This window comes from Eumetopias jubatus, unplaced genomic scaffold (genome assembly GCF_037043125.1).
Source record: "Eumetopias jubatus isolate StellerSeaLion01/CBP00866 unplaced genomic scaffold, mEumJub1_p1.0 scaffold_3, whole genome shotgun sequence".
NCBI classification, from domain to species: Eukaryota; Metazoa; Chordata; class Mammalia; order Carnivora; family Otariidae; genus Eumetopias; species Eumetopias jubatus.
Genome location: NW_028274809.1, coordinates 182673834 through 182693986, shown reverse-complemented (window position 1 = coordinate 182693986; position 20153 = coordinate 182673834). Strand labels below are relative to the sequence as shown.

The 20153-nt window shown below is 39.4% G+C and overlaps 2 protein-coding genes across 4 annotated transcripts in view; one reads left to right on the top strand and one right to left on the bottom strand.

Moving 5' to 3' along the window:
• The window catches only part of UBAC2 (UBA domain containing 2), a 170191-nt gene that overhangs the window by 71176 nt on the left and 78862 nt on the right, over window positions 1-20153 (bottom strand). The window lies entirely within an intron of this gene.
• On the top strand, window positions 2311-16764 carry GPR183 (G protein-coupled receptor 183). The gene is made up of 3 exons (XM_028112055.2): window positions 2311-2415; window positions 10129-10298; window positions 15102-16764. Exon 3 carries the CDS (start codon window positions 15117-15119, stop codon window positions 16203-16205), a length of 1089 nt encoding a protein of 362 aa, XP_027967856.1. The 5' UTR covers window positions 2311-2415; window positions 10129-10298; window positions 15102-15116; the 3' UTR covers window positions 16206-16764.

Genomic DNA, 20153 nt, shown 5'->3' with positions numbered 1-20153 from the left:
TAATCACTATATAGTTTTAAACGATGACTAAGTACTAGACCACATATACCCACAATACAAAAGCACATATTTCAGACCATGAACATACAGGTTGTTTTGTAGAAATTTCCGTTGCTATTTCTATACACACAGACTTCACAAAATATCATGTTATTAGTCACTGACCAGTTTTTCTCTTTTCCTTATTTTATGATACAACATCTGTTCTGTATACTGTCAACAATAATTCAGTCTGACCCTTTTCATACTGTGACTAGCTAATTTCTGGAAGCCCTGTCTGGCTTAAGCATATGAAGCTGAAGTACAGAAAAGAGGAAAACAGGTTATAATTCCTTCCTTCCTTCAACTAATGTCACGAATATTTATTGAGTATCTACTATATGCTTACAACTGTACTTGATAGGATAAAATACTAGAAAACACTCAGTTCAGGTCACAAATGTCCATCTTATCTCTTCTACAGAAAAGGACACTGACTGCACTTTTACAGTACAACAACAGAAAACCTGGTAACTTTCCAAGACAAGTAAAATAAGGTTTATGGGCTCATGCAATGATTGCACTCTATGCCCCACAGCATCTCACAGGACAATCACCCCACTGCCTTTTCTTTACATACTTGACCACTCTAATACCAAATAGAAGGTAGATCCAGTTTGCTAGAACATTCACTTTAACTAGGTAAGTTCTTCATTATACAACGTTTTACTTAATAAAAACTATTTCAAAAATTAAAAGCCAAAACACACCATGAGGATGTCCTTTCAACAAATTAAGAAGCTTCCTGACAGTGTCTTCTTCAAGTATTCTTCAATCTAAGTTTTAAATAAACTAATTCTAGAATATTTTATCATATTTATCCAGCAAATCATAAAATCTCTTTATTTCCCCCTCAGAATTTTTGCACTAGGAAATATCATGGCAATCATTTACTTAAATACTTTTATTTTATAGACAGTGAGGAGGAGGCCCAAAGAATTGGGTGTTGTTGCTCTTCTGACAGTGTTCCTTTACAGATCTTTAGCCTTTTAGAGCTGAGAAGAACCAAGTACTCTCCTAGAGGGAATGACACCACTGATGGGCTGAAGCCCCTCTGGCCATTTTGACAGATCCTGGAGTGGAAGATCTGAAGTCAGAGTTACAAATTCCTACCAAAATGATTCAATTCGCTCAATATCATCCCTCAAAATAGTCAACCAGTTTATGTAGGCACCTAAATAAGAAACAGCCTATTCCATTTTTTTTATGATCCTAACTTTTGGGAACTACCTTTGTATTTTGATTTGAAAGCTGTCTCCGGTAACTTCCTCATACTGGCCTTCTTTCTATTCTCTGGAGTCAGGAAGACCAATATCACAACTCAATCCTTTTCTATGAGACGGCTTTCATATGCATGAGGATGATGATCACCTCTCTGCCAACCCTAAACATTCTCAGTTTATTCATTCATTTCTCCTAAGACCTGGGATCCACACCCCTCACCAGCTCGGTCACACTGGTCATCTATACCCTTCGTAAAATGCAGCACCCAGAGCTGACTGGGAATGGCCAGATCAGTCCTGGGTTAAGTGTACCTATCACCTCTCTCGTTCTGACCAGTATACTTCTATTGACTTAGCCTACGTATAAGTCACATTTTGACTGCCCTGTTACATAGTTGGTTTAAACTGAGCCAACCAGAACTATAAGATGAGGAGCACAGGTCTCCATTCTATGCACAGACGCTGGGTTTTCAGCTGTAAGATGTCCCCTCCAACTCTTCCCCTGTCATTCACGTCCCTGCAGTCACAGATTCTGTCAGTTGGCCTCCTGCCTGAAAACACTGACTAGTCCCCGTACAATGCAAAAGAACATCACTCTCCCAGTCACCACAGAAACCTTTGCTTCTTTCTCATAAGCTCTTAAGATATAGAATGAGTAAACTACTCTCTGCATCAAGTTTCCAGGTAGACAGAATTATCACTGTTGACTTTTTTTTCTTTAAAACATTTTAAAAGCTCATACTTTTATGCAGAATATGGATACAAAATCATTAGTAATTGTCATTCCTTTTTTTTTTTTTCCGGGTTAAGGTTTACTGCTTTAGTCTTCCTCTCAAAGAATTTTTTTAACACTTAAATTTTTATTAAAAAACTTATGAAGTTCCATAGATATTACCAAGGGGTTTTTGGATAATTACTCAAAAAAAAAATCATTAACAGAAAAATTTCACTTCCCATTTAAAAAAAAAAGTGCACACGCATACATGAGGTTAACTGATCATTACTATGCTCAGTCACAGGGTGACAGGAAAAAAAAAAAAGCCAGCACCATAAAAGGACGCCTACATAATCTCTCTTAACATGCCAAAGTAACCTACTTCAGTTGGGCAAATACTTAACTGCTACTGCCCGGAGGCCCCAACAAGTCACAGAGGTAAGTACTACATACTTTGTTCTTCTAACAAAGTCTTTTGTAAAATTTTAGAAGCCTAATTAAAGTATAAAGTAAAGGAATAGAATCTACTCAGCAGCAACTATTAACATTTCTAACAAAAATTGTATCCTTAACATAGTTTAGACTCTCTGATGACTGGCAGTTCTAATTAGCTAATACTGAGGTGGGTGAAAACAATGGATCATACTGGAAATCTATGCCAAAAAATAGGGTTTACTTTGTACTTCTGTGTGAGCCTCACTATTGCAAAAAACAGTATCCAGTAAAAATCAGTAAATAATGCCAATATTTCAGGAGACTTTAGAACGAAGGGAAAGGAACAAAGTTATTTTAAAATGGAGTATTCCTACACTTAAATGCATGTATACAAATTATTCAGCACAACTGAAAATAAAAGGGTCATTACATTCTACTATTTGACTGTGTATCTATGTACATAAAGGTCTTTTCTATACTTCTATACTTTCTAGTATTTCTCCGGATAGAATCCCAGTACCAGAATTCCTCGGGCAAAGGGTAAAAATGTTTTTAAAGCTTTATATATAAATTGATGTTTTTTGGTTTACAAAAACATTTTAGCAATTTACCCTCCCACTAGTGACAGTCTGGACTTTACCGTTTCTTAGCCAACCTGAATATTTTAATTCTAAGTAATAAACTGTTAATGAGATAAGTGAAAATGAATCCGTTGCTTGCTTTATATTTAATGATCACTAAAGCTAAACATGTAAGAATCTCCATGTGCCTAAAAAAATGTCACAACACAATGAAGTCCATGCAGTGATTTGCAGTATTTATGTCCAGGTTGGGAATGGAAGTAATAGAAATTCTTGACAAAACATAAGCTGTGAGGAGACTTCCTCTAAAGGAAGGTGTGTCTGGAGGTTCTGGGGGGTATCGCTCCAAGTACAGTACAGTGCAGTGGTTGTTGGGAGCATAGGCTCTGGAGTCAGGCTTGAACCTGGGCTGGATTATTTCTAAGCTGTGTGGCCTTGGGCAGTCTCTGACTTCAGCTGCTTCATTTGTAAAACGGGGAGTAATAATACAGCCAAGTCCTTGTCACCTTGGCTGTCATATAGTAAGTGTTAGAAAACTACTATCATTATTCTCCCCTAGGAGAGGGGAGAATATTCTCCAGTAGGCAGTAGGCAAAGTTTCCTTGCCCTATCATTTTGTGAGAATTATTTTTCTTAAACTCATTTGCAGATCTTTACAGACTATTTTACATAAAGACTGAGTCTATGAGGGTATACATCTCACTGTGCTTACCGTCTGGACTCTGCATCTGCTAATATTTCAGTGCATGCTTTCTCTCCGGGACTTAATCGTATGTTTGGGACATGACACTGTAAAGAGCACACTGCTGAACAAAGCCTCCTCACTCACAGGCTCACCAGCTATCATGGGGTGGGGGCGGTGGCGGTGGTGGTAATGCCTCTTATAAATTACCTTCAACTGGCTTCCAAGAACTTATTAGTAAGATGGCCAGTCATTTACTGGAATAAATACTGCCTCAGATCACTATATGACTTTTCTTCACTTCGGTAATCCACAGGCATTTACTAGATATCTACTGTAGGATGGTTCTGAAACATCTATGGGATAAGATGTCGTGGAAGAGAAAGCCATCATCCTTAAAAAGTGTGCATTTAAAAGAGAGAGCCTCCCATCCTGCAGAGGAGTTTACAAATAATGTTTCTCTCCCTACCATGGGTAGGTAAGGGTAAGGGCCTGCTGCAGTGTTCAAGGCCACAGAGTATGGAGGGTGCTGAGGGTGTGTAAGCCCCTCCAGCCCATATAATTCCTCAGCTTTCTAAGAAGTCTGTAAAGCACAGGGCTTCAATGTCGGATGAGACGATGCATGTGAAAATCATCTGAAAACTGTAGAGTTAACAAAGATCCTTGTGGTGTTTTGAGAAAGCTCAAAAAGAAGAGTAAAAATATTTTGTTAAATTTCTACAAATACGGGGCACTTGGGTGGCTCAGTCGGTTAAGCATCGGCCTTCAGCTCAGGTCATGATCCTGGGTTCCTGGAATCGAGCCCCACATCGGGCTCCCTGCTCTGCAGGAGTCTGCTCCTCCCTCTGGCTTGTGCTCTCTCTCTAGCTCTTTCTTGCTCTCTCTCTTTCTCAAATAAATAAAATCTTTAAAAAAAGTCTATAAATACCTAAAAAGTAGTATAAAAATAATTTAACAGCATAAAAGCTATCCTAGGGGGTGCCTGGGTGGCTCAGTCAGTTAAGAGTCTGCCTTCGGGGCGCCTGGGTGGCTCAGTTGGTTAAGCGACTGCCTTCGGCTCAGGTCATGATCCTGGAGTCCCGGGATCGAGTCCCGCATCGGGCTTCCCACTCAGTGGGGAGTCTGCCTCTCCCTCTGACCCTCTTCCCTCTCGTGCTTTCTATCTCTCATTCTCTCTCTCTCTCTCAAATAAATAAATAAAATCTTTAAAAAAAAAAAAAAAAAAAGAGTCTGCCTTCGACTCAGGTCATGATCCTAGGGTCTTGGTATGAGTCTGCATGTGGGAGTCTGCTTATCCCTCTGTCCCTCCCCCTGGCTCGTGCTCGCTCTCTAAATAAATAAATAAATAACTAAAATCTTTAAAAAAAAAAAGAGTAAAAAAAATAAAAGCTATTCTAGGTATTCACCATCTTCTTTCAGTCCAAAATCTTTTATGGAAATATTGTTAAAAATAGTAAAATCTAAATTCATTTGTAAAAACTTTACTTGCTTTAAAATATGTTACAAGTAAATTAATGAATGCCTTCATTTAAATCAACACATTTCCCTCTTCCCCTCCCTCCTTCCATCTCCCCAGCTCTCCTCTCTAGTTCAGACAGGACAAGTTGGTACATGTTAAAGTCTTCCTATTTTTACCTGTTTTCTACCAATAAAATCAGATCATGTTGGAAACAGGAGCTAGGGTTAAAACACATCACACTGAAAGTGATTTCTGGAGCCAATCTGCCAGGACTTGAATCCTGACACTTAACAGCTGTGTCTTTAGGCATGTCATGTAAGTGTTCTGGGCTCCGTTTTACCACTGGATATGGGTTTGTGGAAGTTCTGTGATGATTCAGTGAGTGAATATACCTGGTGCCGAGAACAGTTGCCTGGAAGACAGTCTGGGCTTAATGATACTGGTTACTATTACTAATCAAGAACTCTGATAAAGAACCTCTGACTAAGGAAGGATCAAGAAAGATGGGGCTTTGCTATTCTTTAATGGGTAGCTATTGTGCCTCAGTCATGGGTCAGCTGGAGATATACAAAATTAACAAAGTTCCCACTCACGGGACTTCACTGGCTAATGGGAAACAGAAAAAGAAACTCAACCATACCGATGCTAGTAGAGAGCACAGCGCTCTCACAAGGACACTCCACGCTGTCTTTCTTGGGGGCGGTGACAAGGAAGCAGGAGAGGATAAAATCAGGGAAGCTTCCAGAACAGCTGAGTTTGAACCAAGTCTTGAAGGAAAGTAGGAGCTGAGGATATAGGACAGAGAAGGAACAGTGCCAGAAAGGCACAGAGCTGTGAGAAAACACAGGACATCAAAAAACTGCAAATAATTCCATAAGGCTGGAGCCAGGGCATCAGAGGGAGAAAATGGCCAGGGAGGCAGCGCCCAGTCAAAAGGAAATCATGTGTCCCGATTGACCGGGGTTCAACGGGCCGCACTTGAAAGGCATTGTGAAAGCTGAAGCCGTAGCTCCAGGGAGCAGCAAGGGTGGCCTGAAGGCAGGCAGCTGTTAGCGGGAGCGGCAGGACAGGCAGATGGACAGAGAGACACACGGTGCAGAGGAGAGGTCGAGCGCAGGAGTCAGGAGGCTGAAGGCACAGGAACCGCTGATGGGAGCCGGTGGGTGAGAAGGGTGAGAGTCCCGGACACCTCTGTGACTCCTGACTTAGGACCTAGACCGAGGGAGGGCCCCAAGCAAATGACCTCATCTCTGGAATTCTGTTTATCCACAAGATAAGGATTTTCAATGTTTCTGACTAATTTCCATGAGATAAGAGACGAACAACAAAACCTGAAACTCCCTTGAACTTTAAGGAGAAAAGGCACACATGATTTCTAGAAACATTCTGAACTCAGAGGATAAAGGTTCTGCAGACTCAGATCTTCACCATAAAATCTTTTTATATTACCCAGTTATCCTACTTATAGGTCAAGTCAAGCCACATGGAAACACGGTATTTGTCTTTCTCACACTGAAATGAGTATTACAGTGGGATTTATTTTCTTACAGTTTCCAAACATTACGTCCTATAGCCCTAGTCCTTTGTATTACCACCTCCTTTGTCTTCATGTTTGGTAACTTTCACACCATCCCAGTCAGTACTAAAGCTGCCAAAACCCACACAAAGAAAATCAATGAAAGGTGAAAGAAAAATAGCTGGAATATGTGAAACCCCAAACGTGCAAGTGGGTGTTCAATCCACTAATTTGAACGTCACGCCCCTTTCCCATCGATCTCAACATACGTGTTGGCGGAAGGTGAAGTGGTCTTCTTCAATGCCTATTAGGGGGGGACGCCTCGGACACACAAAAAGCAAGCTACAGACTGGCGAACATCGTTGTTGTTTCCTGTCTTCAAGAAGTTCTCCGTGCCCCGTCCTGTAACTGACCCTCTGCAGACCTACCGAGAGGTGGTCAGAACCAGCCTCGGCCATGGGGCCAGCGGCAGGGTCACACTTGCACAAGCCAGAAAAAGCGGGCTCCCCAGGAGGCAGGGTAGGGAGGTCCCCTCACACAGACTGACCACAGACAACTCAACTCCAAACACACTCTGGCACGTGTGGGGCTCTATCCCGAGAAAGTGCAGGTGGCTTGCCAGTGTGTCACCTTCTGGGAAAATGTTCCCTAGGTCCTTCCAAAAATGAATCTTGACCACAGTCACAGCTATCAAAATAGGACTCAAAGCTGGTTGGAAAAAAAAAAATATCACCCGATAGTGTAGGATGATTTATTTCACGAAGTTAACTGGGCGCGTACTATTATGAGCAGCCGAGCAGCAGCTTACCAGACAGACCATCTGACTTGGCCACTGAAGTGACAAGAGGCTGGTCGCAGCCTGTCTGTGCCTTGGGTTTCTGTCCCACAAGCAGGAATTAATGTTTCCCACCTGCCTACTTGACAGGCAAATGGCCCACACAACCGCTCAGGTGATGGTTGTTTAGTCAACTAAAAAGAAGGTGGGAAAAAAATCACTGGTTGAGTGCGAGGCCATGACATGCATGACGCTGGACCATACTCAGATGTCCCTGTTTGCTCAGTCAAGAACAAGGAGGCTTTTGCAAGTAACTGACAAGTGCTCATAAAACTAGGTAACCAGAGGAAGAAGCAAAGATTTCTTTCTTCCGTGGGCGGGTGGGGGGGGGGGGAGGTCTGTTTATTCTCAAGGGCACTGTTAAACAGCCTTGGCCTCCGATCCTGATCCATCTGCGCTTGTCTAGTTCCTCCATAGACCGGATCCTTGTTCCATGGAACCAAGCTTTCGCCTGTATTCTCCTGTCTCAAAAATTTCATTTTCCCCCCACTCCAGAAACTTTCCCTCAACCTTACCTCTCCTCAACAAAATAGCCAAAGGACAGTGTATCAAGAGAAATCAGAATCAGATCAAGCAACACTCATCATTTAACAATATATGGGTCCACATATGGGTCATATCTATGGGTCCACATTCTTGTGCCTCTTCTGGTTGTTTTGAAAGCATGGTCCTGGAACTTCCTTTTTGGTGCATGTCATTGTGGGAGCTCTGAGTCAGATCATCTTGATGTGGAAGCATGGTCTCGAGCAGATTTGGCCTTACAGAGAAGTCACCTCCTGTGCTTATCATTTCACATGACTTTCACATGACAATTCATTGCTAAGGCCTGAATTCAAACAAAATTACTAAAAATTTAGCTCTTTTTCATTTAAGGTTGTTGATGGGTTATTAAGTGAATAAATTATTAGGGGTAAAGGTGACATTTCAGGAATCTTAAAGCAAAAACTAAAAGCCAGTACTCTAGTTCATACTAGATCTTTGAATACAGTGGTCTGATTCTGTTTCTGCCACAAATAAAAGCGAAGAAAATAATTATCCAGGCAAGTTGGTACCAGGGTAAATATAGGACAAATTACATTAGAGCTCAGACAATTTTCTTAAGTACTAATAGATGAGTTTTGGGGGGAGCCTCTTATTTTCTTCCTTTCTGTAGCTAGAAAGATCTTGTCAGCTCATGTCAACATGTCCGGTTATGCAAAAACGAGATGATAATGTCTTTAAAACGTTAGCTACTCTAGTAGCAATGAAATCAACTCTAGACACACACAGACCCACTTCCGAAAACAAGTAAAAATACAGTGGAGGGTGTTTTGCTGCGGAAGAGCTTGCTGTTTTACATATGCTAGAATAGTAGCAGAGTCACCAATATTGCACGGCAGAGACAAAACTGGGACAGCCCCCCTCTGCTTCACCAAAAACATGGCAGCAGAACTGGCACAAACGGCTGCCAGGGTGGCCGTAGTTACCTCACTTTGAGGAGGGAAGGGGGCTCCTCAGGCGGAACCTGAATACAGCCCCACACTTGAAGCAGCCCAGTTACTAACTGTGCCCTCAGGGCAAAGGTTTCCATCCTCATTCACATCACAGTGTGGGGTGTTAAGGAGAGTTTAGCAACCACACATACCCCTCCATTAGAAAGCATTATGAGGAAATTATAATTATTACAGATATAAGTATTCCAAGGAAAAAAGATTCAAAACAAACACTCTGTGCTTTTCTCTAGGCAGTAAAATGACAAGACATAGGACTTCCAAGTACAGCACAGTATATACCAGTCCCATGTCAGAAGCTGTTGTCTAATGATTATAAAAATGTAAGATACTTAAGGGGCGCTTGGCTGGCTCAGTTGGTAGACAAGTGACTCTTGATCTCGGGGTCATGAGTTCAAGCTCCACCCTGGGTGTAGAGCTTACTTAAAAAAAAAAATGAACTTATTTTTTAAAAAAGTAAAATACTTAAAATGTATTCAAAAATAAATAAAGGAAGAAAAGGAGGAAGGGAAGATGGAAGTTAGGTATATCTGAAAAAAAAAGATTAAAAGAGCAATTTGCAATCCAAAGGTTGATAAGGAGTACTGTAATCCAAAGAGCATACCAGAAGCCTGGTATGTGTGACAAGGAACCCTTTGAAGAACAGTGAGATAATGCTTCCTCAGACAACAGCACATTCCCAACATCATACATTCACCCTTTAGTTTGAGGCCCTCCCATACTGAAAGATACCATCTCGGTATTTCTGGGACCTAGCATATGAAAACACTAAAAACAATTTTTGCTGAATAAAAGAATGGAGTAAGTCAAGGTTCAGGAAAATAATCTTGGATCCTCAAATGACCAGTGGTATCTCCAAGGGAAGATGATAATGACCGGGATCAAGTCATACCAGAGTGGGCTAACAGGGGTCAAGTACAGGAAGGGGTTCTTCTCTCAATTTAGAAAAGATAAAATTGACTAAAACCACGGCATTGATAGCATAGGAGAGATATAATCAAGAACTAAGGCAATACACTAGTGTTGCTGACTAACAAAATCAACTTTCAAGAGGTCACCAAACATCCAAATGACCAGATTTCAAGACAGCCTTGATTCATCTTTTCCAAAGATCACTTCTGAGCCATCCCATTTTCATGTCCACATCGTGTAGGTGTCTTTCCCTGACTGACTGAGGACGAGCGTGGGCAGGAGGCCCCTCAAGAGTCTTCTCCTTGGGGTTCAACACTGTCCTGGAAATAGGAACGCCACTGTCGTTAAGAAGAACCATTCCGCCGCTCTGGAGTGGCTGGGCCACGCTGACCCCAGGCTGTCTACACACAGGTAAGGATTCTCAAAGCCTACACCACTTCGAGACCACAAACTCTCAGTTCTTTAAGGGCAGTTATGAGCTGCGCCTACCAAGGACTGGACAGAGCAAGGAGACCTGAAGCCAGATCACCAGGGAGAAGGATCCAGCCTGACCTTTTAACCTCCATGACACTCAGTTTCCTCACATGGCAAGTAGATAGGTGACAGCAGTACTTAGCCCACTGGGTCACTGTGAGTGTTCTTCCAGATAGGACTTAAAGGTAGGCACCTAATAACAATGAACACATCAATCTGAGTAAAGAGCACTGAAGGACTACCTTTGAAATGTGTATCAGAAGATAAGGTTTTTGTAAGATGAACTTAACTAAAAAAATTTTCTTCTCATTTACCAATTTCCTCATTTCATAGTCAATTCATGTTCAGTATTAAAAATTTTAAAGTATATGGATAAAACTCAAAAATTACTTGTACAAAATTATGTTTTGGCATACATATCTATACAGATGCGTGTGTACCTATAATTGCTTCTCCTTCCCCCTCCGAAGTGGTACATTGTGTAATCTGCTTTCCTTACTTACCATTATTCCCTATCAAGAAACAGGCTTCCACACTGCCATTTCCAGTGAGTGCAGAGTATTCCACTGTATGGCTATACCATAAGATAAGTAACCAATCCCACGATGATGGACTTTGATTTGTTTGCAAATTTTCACCTTTATAATTAACGCCGTGTTAAATATTCTTGAACATCAAATGTTCTGCAACCCCTGCCATTTCTGGCTCTCCTGGATGCCGTACTTCATTCAGGAAGAAGTTGGATGCATGTTTACAACATGGCAATCAATGGCACATTCTTCTCTGAGTCCTACATTAATGTAACTTTCCTAATCTCTACAATAATATTTACTCATATGGAGAACTACCCCAGTATGTATTTTAAAAGCATTTCCCGAATCTGCCGAGGAATACTCCTCAAAATAAAATAAACATGCTGAGATTTTTCAGAAAAAAATAATTCTCAGAGAAAGTACAAAAATAAAAGAAGTTCTTGCTACCTGTTCTTAAGTTATAACCCCTGTCTGGGATTTCACCTCTGTCTAGTCTCAGTTCTTGAAAAGTTACTTCTCACATGAAGCCTTTCTCAACTAGGTGGATAAAGGTTTTTCTACTTTCATTCCACAATTGCAATTCCCATGATTTCAAGAATCACTTTTTTTTTCTGCACAAAAAGTCCGTATTTATTGGGTTTTTGTTGTTTTCAATCTTATTAATTTCTACAATTATCTTTATCATTTTCTTCTACTTTCCTTAGGTAAACAATTCTTTTCTAGCTTCCTGAACTGTATGTTTATCTATTTTCAATCTTTTTAAAAAAAATACATGCTTTCACAAGCATATAGAGTTGTTCAGTCACTATGCTGTGCACCTGAAACTCATGTAACATGTGTTAACTATACTCAAAAAGGGGCGCCTGGGTGGCTCAGTCATTAAGCGTCTGCCTTCGGCTCAGGTCGTGATCCCAGAGTCCTGGGATCGAGCCCCGCATCAGGCTCCCTGCTTGGCAGAAGCCTGCTTCTCCCTCTCCTACTCCCCCTGCTTGTGTTCCCTCTCTCGCTGTGTCTTTCTCTGTCAAATAAATAAAATCTTAAAAAAAAAAAAACTATACTCAAATAAAAATGTGCGAATAAAGTAAATGCATTCAAGGCTCTGCGTCTGAGATAACACTTCAGCTGCATCTCATAGTTTGGCATAGAGTATTTTTGTCATTTTGTTCTAAGTACTTCAAAATTCCCACTGTGATTTCTTAACCCATGAGTCTCTTAGAAGCATATTTTTTTTTAGATTCCAAATGTATCCTTTATCTTTTTATTGTTGATTTCTAATTTAGTTGCCCTGTAGGCACGTCATTATCAGCTGCTAGGTTAACAGTTTTCGGAAAGTTCTAAGATCCTCTGATGACCTTATATAAAGCCAAATTTGCAAAAATGTTCATGTCTCTTCAGCACAAATTCTGCAAAATCACATTGGGTAAATCTTCTAAGTCTCTAATCTCTTTTTTATCTGGCACATTCTAATAAAGATGTGCTAAAATCTCCCATTATGATTGTGGATTTGCCAATTTTTCCCTTAAATTTTGCTGTTACATGCATAATTCATGATTTTTATGTTCTTTGTGAACTGTTCTTTTACTTCTCTCGTGACCCTCTTCATCTCACTGATACTGAATTTGCCTTGAAGTCTGTTGTTTTCTGACGTTAGTATTGCTACTCTGGCTTTCCACTGGTTGGGATTTGATTGATACGTGTTTTCCCATGCCTTTATTTTCAACCTTTCTGAGTCACTTTTTGAACTGTGTCTCTTCTAAGCAGCATACAGCTGGATTTTTTTTTTTTTTTTTTTTTACAAATCCAAACTGAAAGCTAGTTTCTTTCAATAGGTGGGTTCAATCCATTTAAATTTCTTTCTCATAATCTCCTTTCCTATCTTTTCTGGTTTAACAGAAAGTACCACTTCCATTTTTTGTTCCCTTTTGCTTTAGGTCGTATTTCCATATTTTAACAATTTAACCTATCAACACTGTATGTAGTGCACACCTATAACATTATAACATCATCCCCTGATAACCCCCACTGTCAGTCAGTTTCACTGTTTAAGACTGTGAGAACTAAGTTAGCAGTCAGAGGAGCAGTCAGTGCTTTGATATGGCTAGGGATAGAGTTTTTTTCTTTTAATGTAAACCATCATCACTAGATATACTGAAATCTTCCCTTAATTTTGGTGACTTTCAGATGAGATCTGTGCGCAGAGATAGTCCTATCGGAATGTCATTTTTCTTCTAAAAATAACTTCACAGAAGTTATTGTTCTGCTCTCCCTAAGTTTCATCCAAAGCTCAGCCCCATGTAAGGAGTTTTATTGTAGTTTTCCACTTTTCAACGTAGGACTTGAAATTTCATCTTAACATTATTTAACACAAGAAAAGAATTGGAAATAATCCAAATATTCATCAAGGAAGTAGCTAAGCAAATTATGCATTAATACACTGGAATACTGTAGAAATATCCAATGTCTACGTGAGATCTACATATGACAAATACATAGATTACACTGATCCATGAACATGTTAAGTGGACAAGGCAGAACACAAGACACCACGTGTGTAATGCTTACTAGCATGTGAAATGCAGGAATGTACACTGCATGCCTCAGTGGAGTACTTGGGGAATGATCTAGCTCAGAATTAATCTTAATCTTTCCCCCTGACACAGCTTAAGTTTTTTTCTTTCTTTATCGTCGTTTTTTGTCGTGGTTGTCGTGGTTACCATCTTCTTCTTTTTTAAAAGAAAACCTAACTTTCAGTTCCTAACAAGGCCTTAGCTTGTTTCTCATACTTTTTAGGTTAACACAAATCAGATCACTGTGGTAAATTCATATTTCACTAAATAAATGTGTGACTGATTTCATTTCCTGGCAGTGGTACGCATTTGAACAAAAAAAAAAAAAAAAAGTCCAACTGAAATTCAATTTAAAAGCAAAGTTTTACTCCCGCCTGAAATGTGGGGTGCTGCACACGATTTTGTTCATAACCAGTGATTCAGAAAAAAAAGGGGAAATTTCTGCCTAAAGAGTTAGTGCAACCCCTCTTGTCACAAAAATATATTTGCTCTATTTAGATGGTTTTGTTTCCTTTGCCAGGGCTTTGTCAAAATCACCAAATTGTGAGTAAAAACATAAATCTGATTCTTTGTTCTTGTTACTATATATGTAAACCTATTACACATCACAGATTTTTCTTTCTTTTTTGGGGGGGTACTTCTTAATAATCCCCTTTATCTATTTCACTATACTCCCCCGCCTACTTCTCCTCTGGTAACTACCAGTTTGTTCTCTGTATTTATGGTTCTGTTTCTGATTTTTTTGTTTCTCTTGCTTTCTGGACTTCACATATAAGAGAAATATATGGTATTTATCTTTCTCTTGACTTCTTTCACTTAGCATAATGCCCTCTAGATCCGCCCATGTTGTCGCAATGGCAAGATCTCATTCTTTTTTCTGGCTGAGTAATACTCCCGCAGGAGTGTGCATGCGCGTGTGAGAGTAGTGTCTATTCACCTATCAGTAGACACTTGGGCTGCTTCCATATCTTGGCTATTGTAAATGCTAAAATAAACAGAGGGGTACATATATCTTTTTGAATTCATGTTTTCATCTTCTTTGGGTAAATACGCATTAGCGGAATTACTGGATATATGGTAATTCTATAACTTTTTGAGAAACCCCCATACTGCTTTCCACAGTGGCTGCACCAGTTTGCATTCCCACCACAGTGCACAAGGGCTCTTCCTCTGCATCCTCATCAACACCTGTTACTTCTTGTCTCTTTGATACTAGCCATTCCGACCAGTGGGAGGTGATACCTCACTGTGGTTTTGATTTGCATTTCCCTGATGATTAGTGAGGTCGAGCATCTTTTCATGTGTCTGTTGGCCATTTGTAGGTCTTCTTTGGAAAAATGTTTATTCAGGTCCTCTGCTCATTTTTAATCAGATTATTTTTGTTTTGAGTCAAATAAGTTGCTTATATATTTTGGATACTAACCCCTTATTGGATATATCATTTGCAAATATCTTCTCCCATTCACTAGGGTGCCTTTCTAAGGTTTTGTTGATGGTTTCCTTTACTGTGCAACACATCATAGATTTTTAAAAATTATATAAATCTTAAAATTTTTTAAAGTTAGATCTATAAAAGGCATTTGTATTGCTTTTAGCTAAATATGGTTTTAATTAAAAGTACTCTCCTTGGTTCTTCCTAGAGACTGTGAACACCAATGATGGATACAAAACTGGACAACAATTTTACAATAGTCTTTGCAGCTTCTCAGGGCAACGACTGTGATCTCTATGCACACCACAGCACAGCCAGGATACTAATGCCTCTGCATTACAGCATTGTCTTCGTAATTGGGCTTGTAGGAAATGTGCTAGCCTTGGTTGTCATTATTCAAAACAGGAAAAAAATCAACTCTACTACCCTATATTCAACAAACTTGGTGATTTCTGATATACTTTTCACCACTGCTCTGCCTACACGGATAGCCTACTACGCCCTGGGCTTTGACTGGAGAATCGGCGACGCCTTGTGCAGGATAACTGCGCTGGTATTTTACATCAATACATACGCAGGTGTGAACTTCATGACCTGCTTGAGCATTGACCGGTTCTTTGCTGTGGTGCACCCTCTGCGGTACAACAAGATGAAAAGAATTGAACATGCAAAATGCATTTGCATATGTGTCTGGATTCTAGTATTTGCTCAAACACTCCCGCTACTCATAAAACCTATGTCAAAGCAGGAGGAAGAAAGGACTACATGCATGGAATATCCAAACTTTGAAGAAACGAAATCTCTTCCCTGGATGCTGCTTGGTGCATGTTTCATAGGATATGTGCTTCCTCTCCTGATCATTCTCATCTGCTACTCTCAAATCTGTTGCAAACTCTTTAAAACTGCCAAACAAAACCCACTAACTGAGAAATCTGGCGTAAACAAAAAGGCTCTCAACACAATTATTTTTATAATTGTTGTGTTTGTTCTCTGTTTCACACCTTACCATGTTGCAATTATTCAACACATGATTAAGAAGCTTCATTTTCCTGGTCTCCTGGAATGCAGCCAAAGACATTCGTTCCAGATCTCCCTGCACTTTACAGTATGTCTGATGAACTTCAATTGCTGCATGGACCCTTTTATATATTTCTTTGCATGTAAAGGGTATAAGAGAAAGGTTATGAAGATGTTGAAGCGTCAGGTCAGTATATCAATTTCCAGTGCCGTGAGGTCAGCCCCTGAAGAAAACTCGCGTGAAATGACAGAAACTCAAACAATGATACATTCCAAGTCTTTAAACGGAAAGTAAAAAGGAATTAAATCTTGGGTTTACAGCAAAGTAGATTGTATGACAAACTTTGCCGGACTTTTCTCATAAAGCAAAATGATTGTTCAACTTCCAATAAGGATTCCTGTAAATTCCTTTCGTTGGGCATTAGCTCCCACCTCCAACTTGGAAGAAAACTGATGTGTATTATTTTTTACACTCAAGAAAATAACATAAAGCAAAGTTCTAATTTGTAAGTGAAATACTATACCAAAAGGGAGGCTATTTTAATAAGTCTCTGTAGAGTTTTATATAAAATTAAGAAAATTCTTTATAAAAAATTAAAAATTACAGCATCACGTATTTCCTGCCAATAATTTGGCAAAAGAAAAGGCTGTAAGATTGTATACTGCCCATGTAAAAATGTCAATATTGTAACATGTTTCTTTCTTTTTGGTAACATATTTCTTTAATCCCTACTTCTTTCAGTCTTAAGACTTTTATCTCCTCAGTAACATCAGCATTTTGTTTTGTTTTGTTCTGAGTCATAATATTTTGTTTCAAAGAACTCTTTTGCAATAAAGAACAGGATGCTACAAAATTAAGAGTATGTCTTTCAATGTCCACTTACAGGGAGAACAGAATTAGCAATAGATAGATTTGGATGATAACGTTGTAAGTAATGATGGTGACGGAGGCAATGAAAACACCGAGCTCTTTCCCAAGCAGCCCCCAGAGTAGTGAAGGGCCCACCAGTCAGGCATATGACAAGGACTTTATGTGGAAGTACCCACTGGGAGGAGGGTCCACTTGAATTCTGCTTGGAAACAAAAAAAATTTGCAAATATGCTCGGCTTTTCTTGGGTGCCTGGGGGATCATTTCTTTTTTATTCATAGGTTGGTAGTACCCTGATCTGCATTTCAGTGGTTTGGGTTACCAAAAAGGGCAAAGGGGATGAAGGGCAGGAGGCATAGTTGCTGCTTGCCTAAATAAGATAGGGGGGAAAATGCAAAATTATGAACTTAAAGAGTTCCCAAGATTCTGTGCAACATTATACATTTGCTCACATAAATACCTTAGCATGAACAGTATGGCCTTTGCAAGTAGAGTCACCCTGTCTGCCAGGTCAAATTTGTTTTACTAAATCCCCAAATGACCTCAATACAGTATCTATGTTAGCAATAATACCAATTTTGATAATGGAACAGAAAGAAATGAAGCACTATATCATGAGTCATACTTTAAATTTTTATTAGGCTTTATATCCTGGAAATCTTTCCTTTTGAATTCTTATCCTACTCGTGTCCAACTTGTACCCTGTAAGAAAATTCATCTTTATGGTTGAGTCAACACCATTTACTGAGTACTTTCAGATTTGTATTATGTGAATTTCACAGAGAGCTACGTGACCTTGAAGCCAATGACCAAAAAAAGGCACTGATCTTTGTAGCAGATTTTTGATAAGACAGGTGGGACTGCATGGATGGAAGTCAGGATCTTAGGGCCTTTCCCTTCACTCCACACACAAACCCCCCAAGTGAAGGAGAAGAAAGGGCAGAAGACTACATGTTATGCAGGGTGGCACTTACATAGTCATTTGAATTAGATCCCAAAAGAAAAACTGTAATGAAAGTCACTAAAGGAAAATCAGAAACAGAGGCCACTGTAACTTCAGTGCATCATTATGGTGCATGAGTTTGATAACGACACTGGAACACAGACTAGCTTATGTATGAGCCAACATGCCGCTTCACAGCAGATGAGAAAGTCCTCTCTGTGCTAAGGATCTTAAGATCCTTCAAATAAGAAAGTAAATATCTATGCCACTTGTCAAAGGAATAACACATTCTTTTATCTGTTTAGTTTTCTGCCTCCTACCTCCACTGTACCCCAAATCTATATAAATGATTTTCTTCAATCAGTAGTCATAGTGCCAAAAAGGTAAACTTTAACCCTATCTCCAACTAATCCTAAAAAAAAAGAAAAAAGTCTGTACTCCAAAAAACTCAGCTATTCACTCTCCTTCAAAAGGCCCTTACTACCTATTTCATTCATGAAGCCGTGGTTTACACATGGCCTCTGGGCACCCTTACAGTGTCTTGGATTATTAGTTGGCTTTACATTTATTTCCCTCATGGAGTAGGTAAACTTGGAGAATGGGGACAGTGTTGTATAATCTTTGTATTCTGTTACAGAACAAAGGGGTGGCCTTATATACAACACATTGTTTGAAAATCACAACCCTCTAAGTATTTTCTATATGAATCAGGTGACACATTATTAATAATTTTAAATAATAATCGTGAGCTAGAAAAACTTATCTAGGAAAGCTGACGGTTATATAGCAGCTAATTATATCTACCTCTCCATAATTTTATTTTTTTTCTAAAAGGATATTTGGTTAGTTTAAAAAAAAACCTCAAAGCTATTTAGTTTGAATCAGTATAAATGCATCAATTCTTCAATGATAGTACAGAACAATACAGAGAGTGCAGAATGGTAAATGTTAGATGTCAGAAATGATATTAGGTACATGTGACAAACTCAAGAACTTACAAAATAGTCTATACTTCATGTAATGTCTTCCTTTCCATATTCCTGTGCAACAGGATAAGCACATAGTATCACCTATGCTTTATTAAGAAACCGAAGTTCCGAAGAGGGACCTGGTAAATGAGAGGCAACATCAAGACTGTTCCATTATATGCAGCAGACCATCTAATCCTTAAACAGGACAAAAAGCCAGCAGTGGGTAGATTATCAACTTGGCCAGGCTGTGAGTTCCATGAAGACACGGATGTCATCTGCTATGTGCACAGCACCTAGTACAGAGTCTGGCACACAAGAAGCTCTCAAATATCCATCTAAATGAATAGCACCTGTTTTGTACTATAACTAACAAAATTCTAAAGCCCTGTTGAAATATCTGTAAAGTTCTTAATTTCTCAATGAAAAGACATACCTTACATGCTTAATTACATATACTAGAGCATATATACTAGAGCATGTATGTAATTGAAGACTGTGATCGTCTAGGACCCTGCAATTTAGGCATATTAAAAAATAGAGCTGATTACCCAATGAGTCAATTTAAATGTAGATAGATTTCTGCTTGGAAATAATTTTATATTTCAAGAGGCAAGGGCAGTGACTCCTACCAATCAGTAAAAACTACCAGGCAATTTTAAAAGGGGGAAGCACTGACCTGAAATTAGCTCTCAAAACGGTCTATTTCGGTCACTCTTTAGCCCATTGTAATTTGTTATTCTCTGCAAAGCTAAAAACATGTCCTTATTGACTACTGAGGTCAGAATGAAAAATGAAAAGCTGATTGGTGACAACATGGCCTATTCTGAAGCCAGGACGGACTAAATGCACTCATGAGAACTGCTGCCAACGCAAGTCTGTTTTACATCAAAACTCTGAAATAAATGATCACTTAAAAGACAATCCCCAAATTTCTTCTAAAATAAAAGCTCAATTAGCTAAGGACATTCATTGACTGCTTCCTACATGCCACTTTCCCAAGTACTTGACAGGCATTATTTCACTTAATCCTCCTTGCCTTAAGAGATGGGGACAATTATTATCTCAATTTTGCTGATGAGGGACCTTGAGTGCCAGGTCACATGCAGAGGTGGAACCGGCATGAAATCCACACCATCGGACCCAGTGCCTGGAGGCTGACTCAGTGCAAGGATGTCTTTCCCCCGGCCCCTCAACTACTGTCAGAAATCAGCCTTCCTTCCAGAAGGTACACTGGAAGCCAGCAGAGTAATAACAACACCACCAACACAAATACATGCTAATAGTAACATGGCATAATGCTTGGAGCAATATACATACTACATACATACATATATATATATATATAAAATCTCATTCAAACCTCATTAATACTTCTGTGAGGCTCGTCCCATTACTTTCCCTGTTTTATAGACAAGGAAATGATATCCCAGAGAAACAGTAAAATGCCCAAGGTCACACAG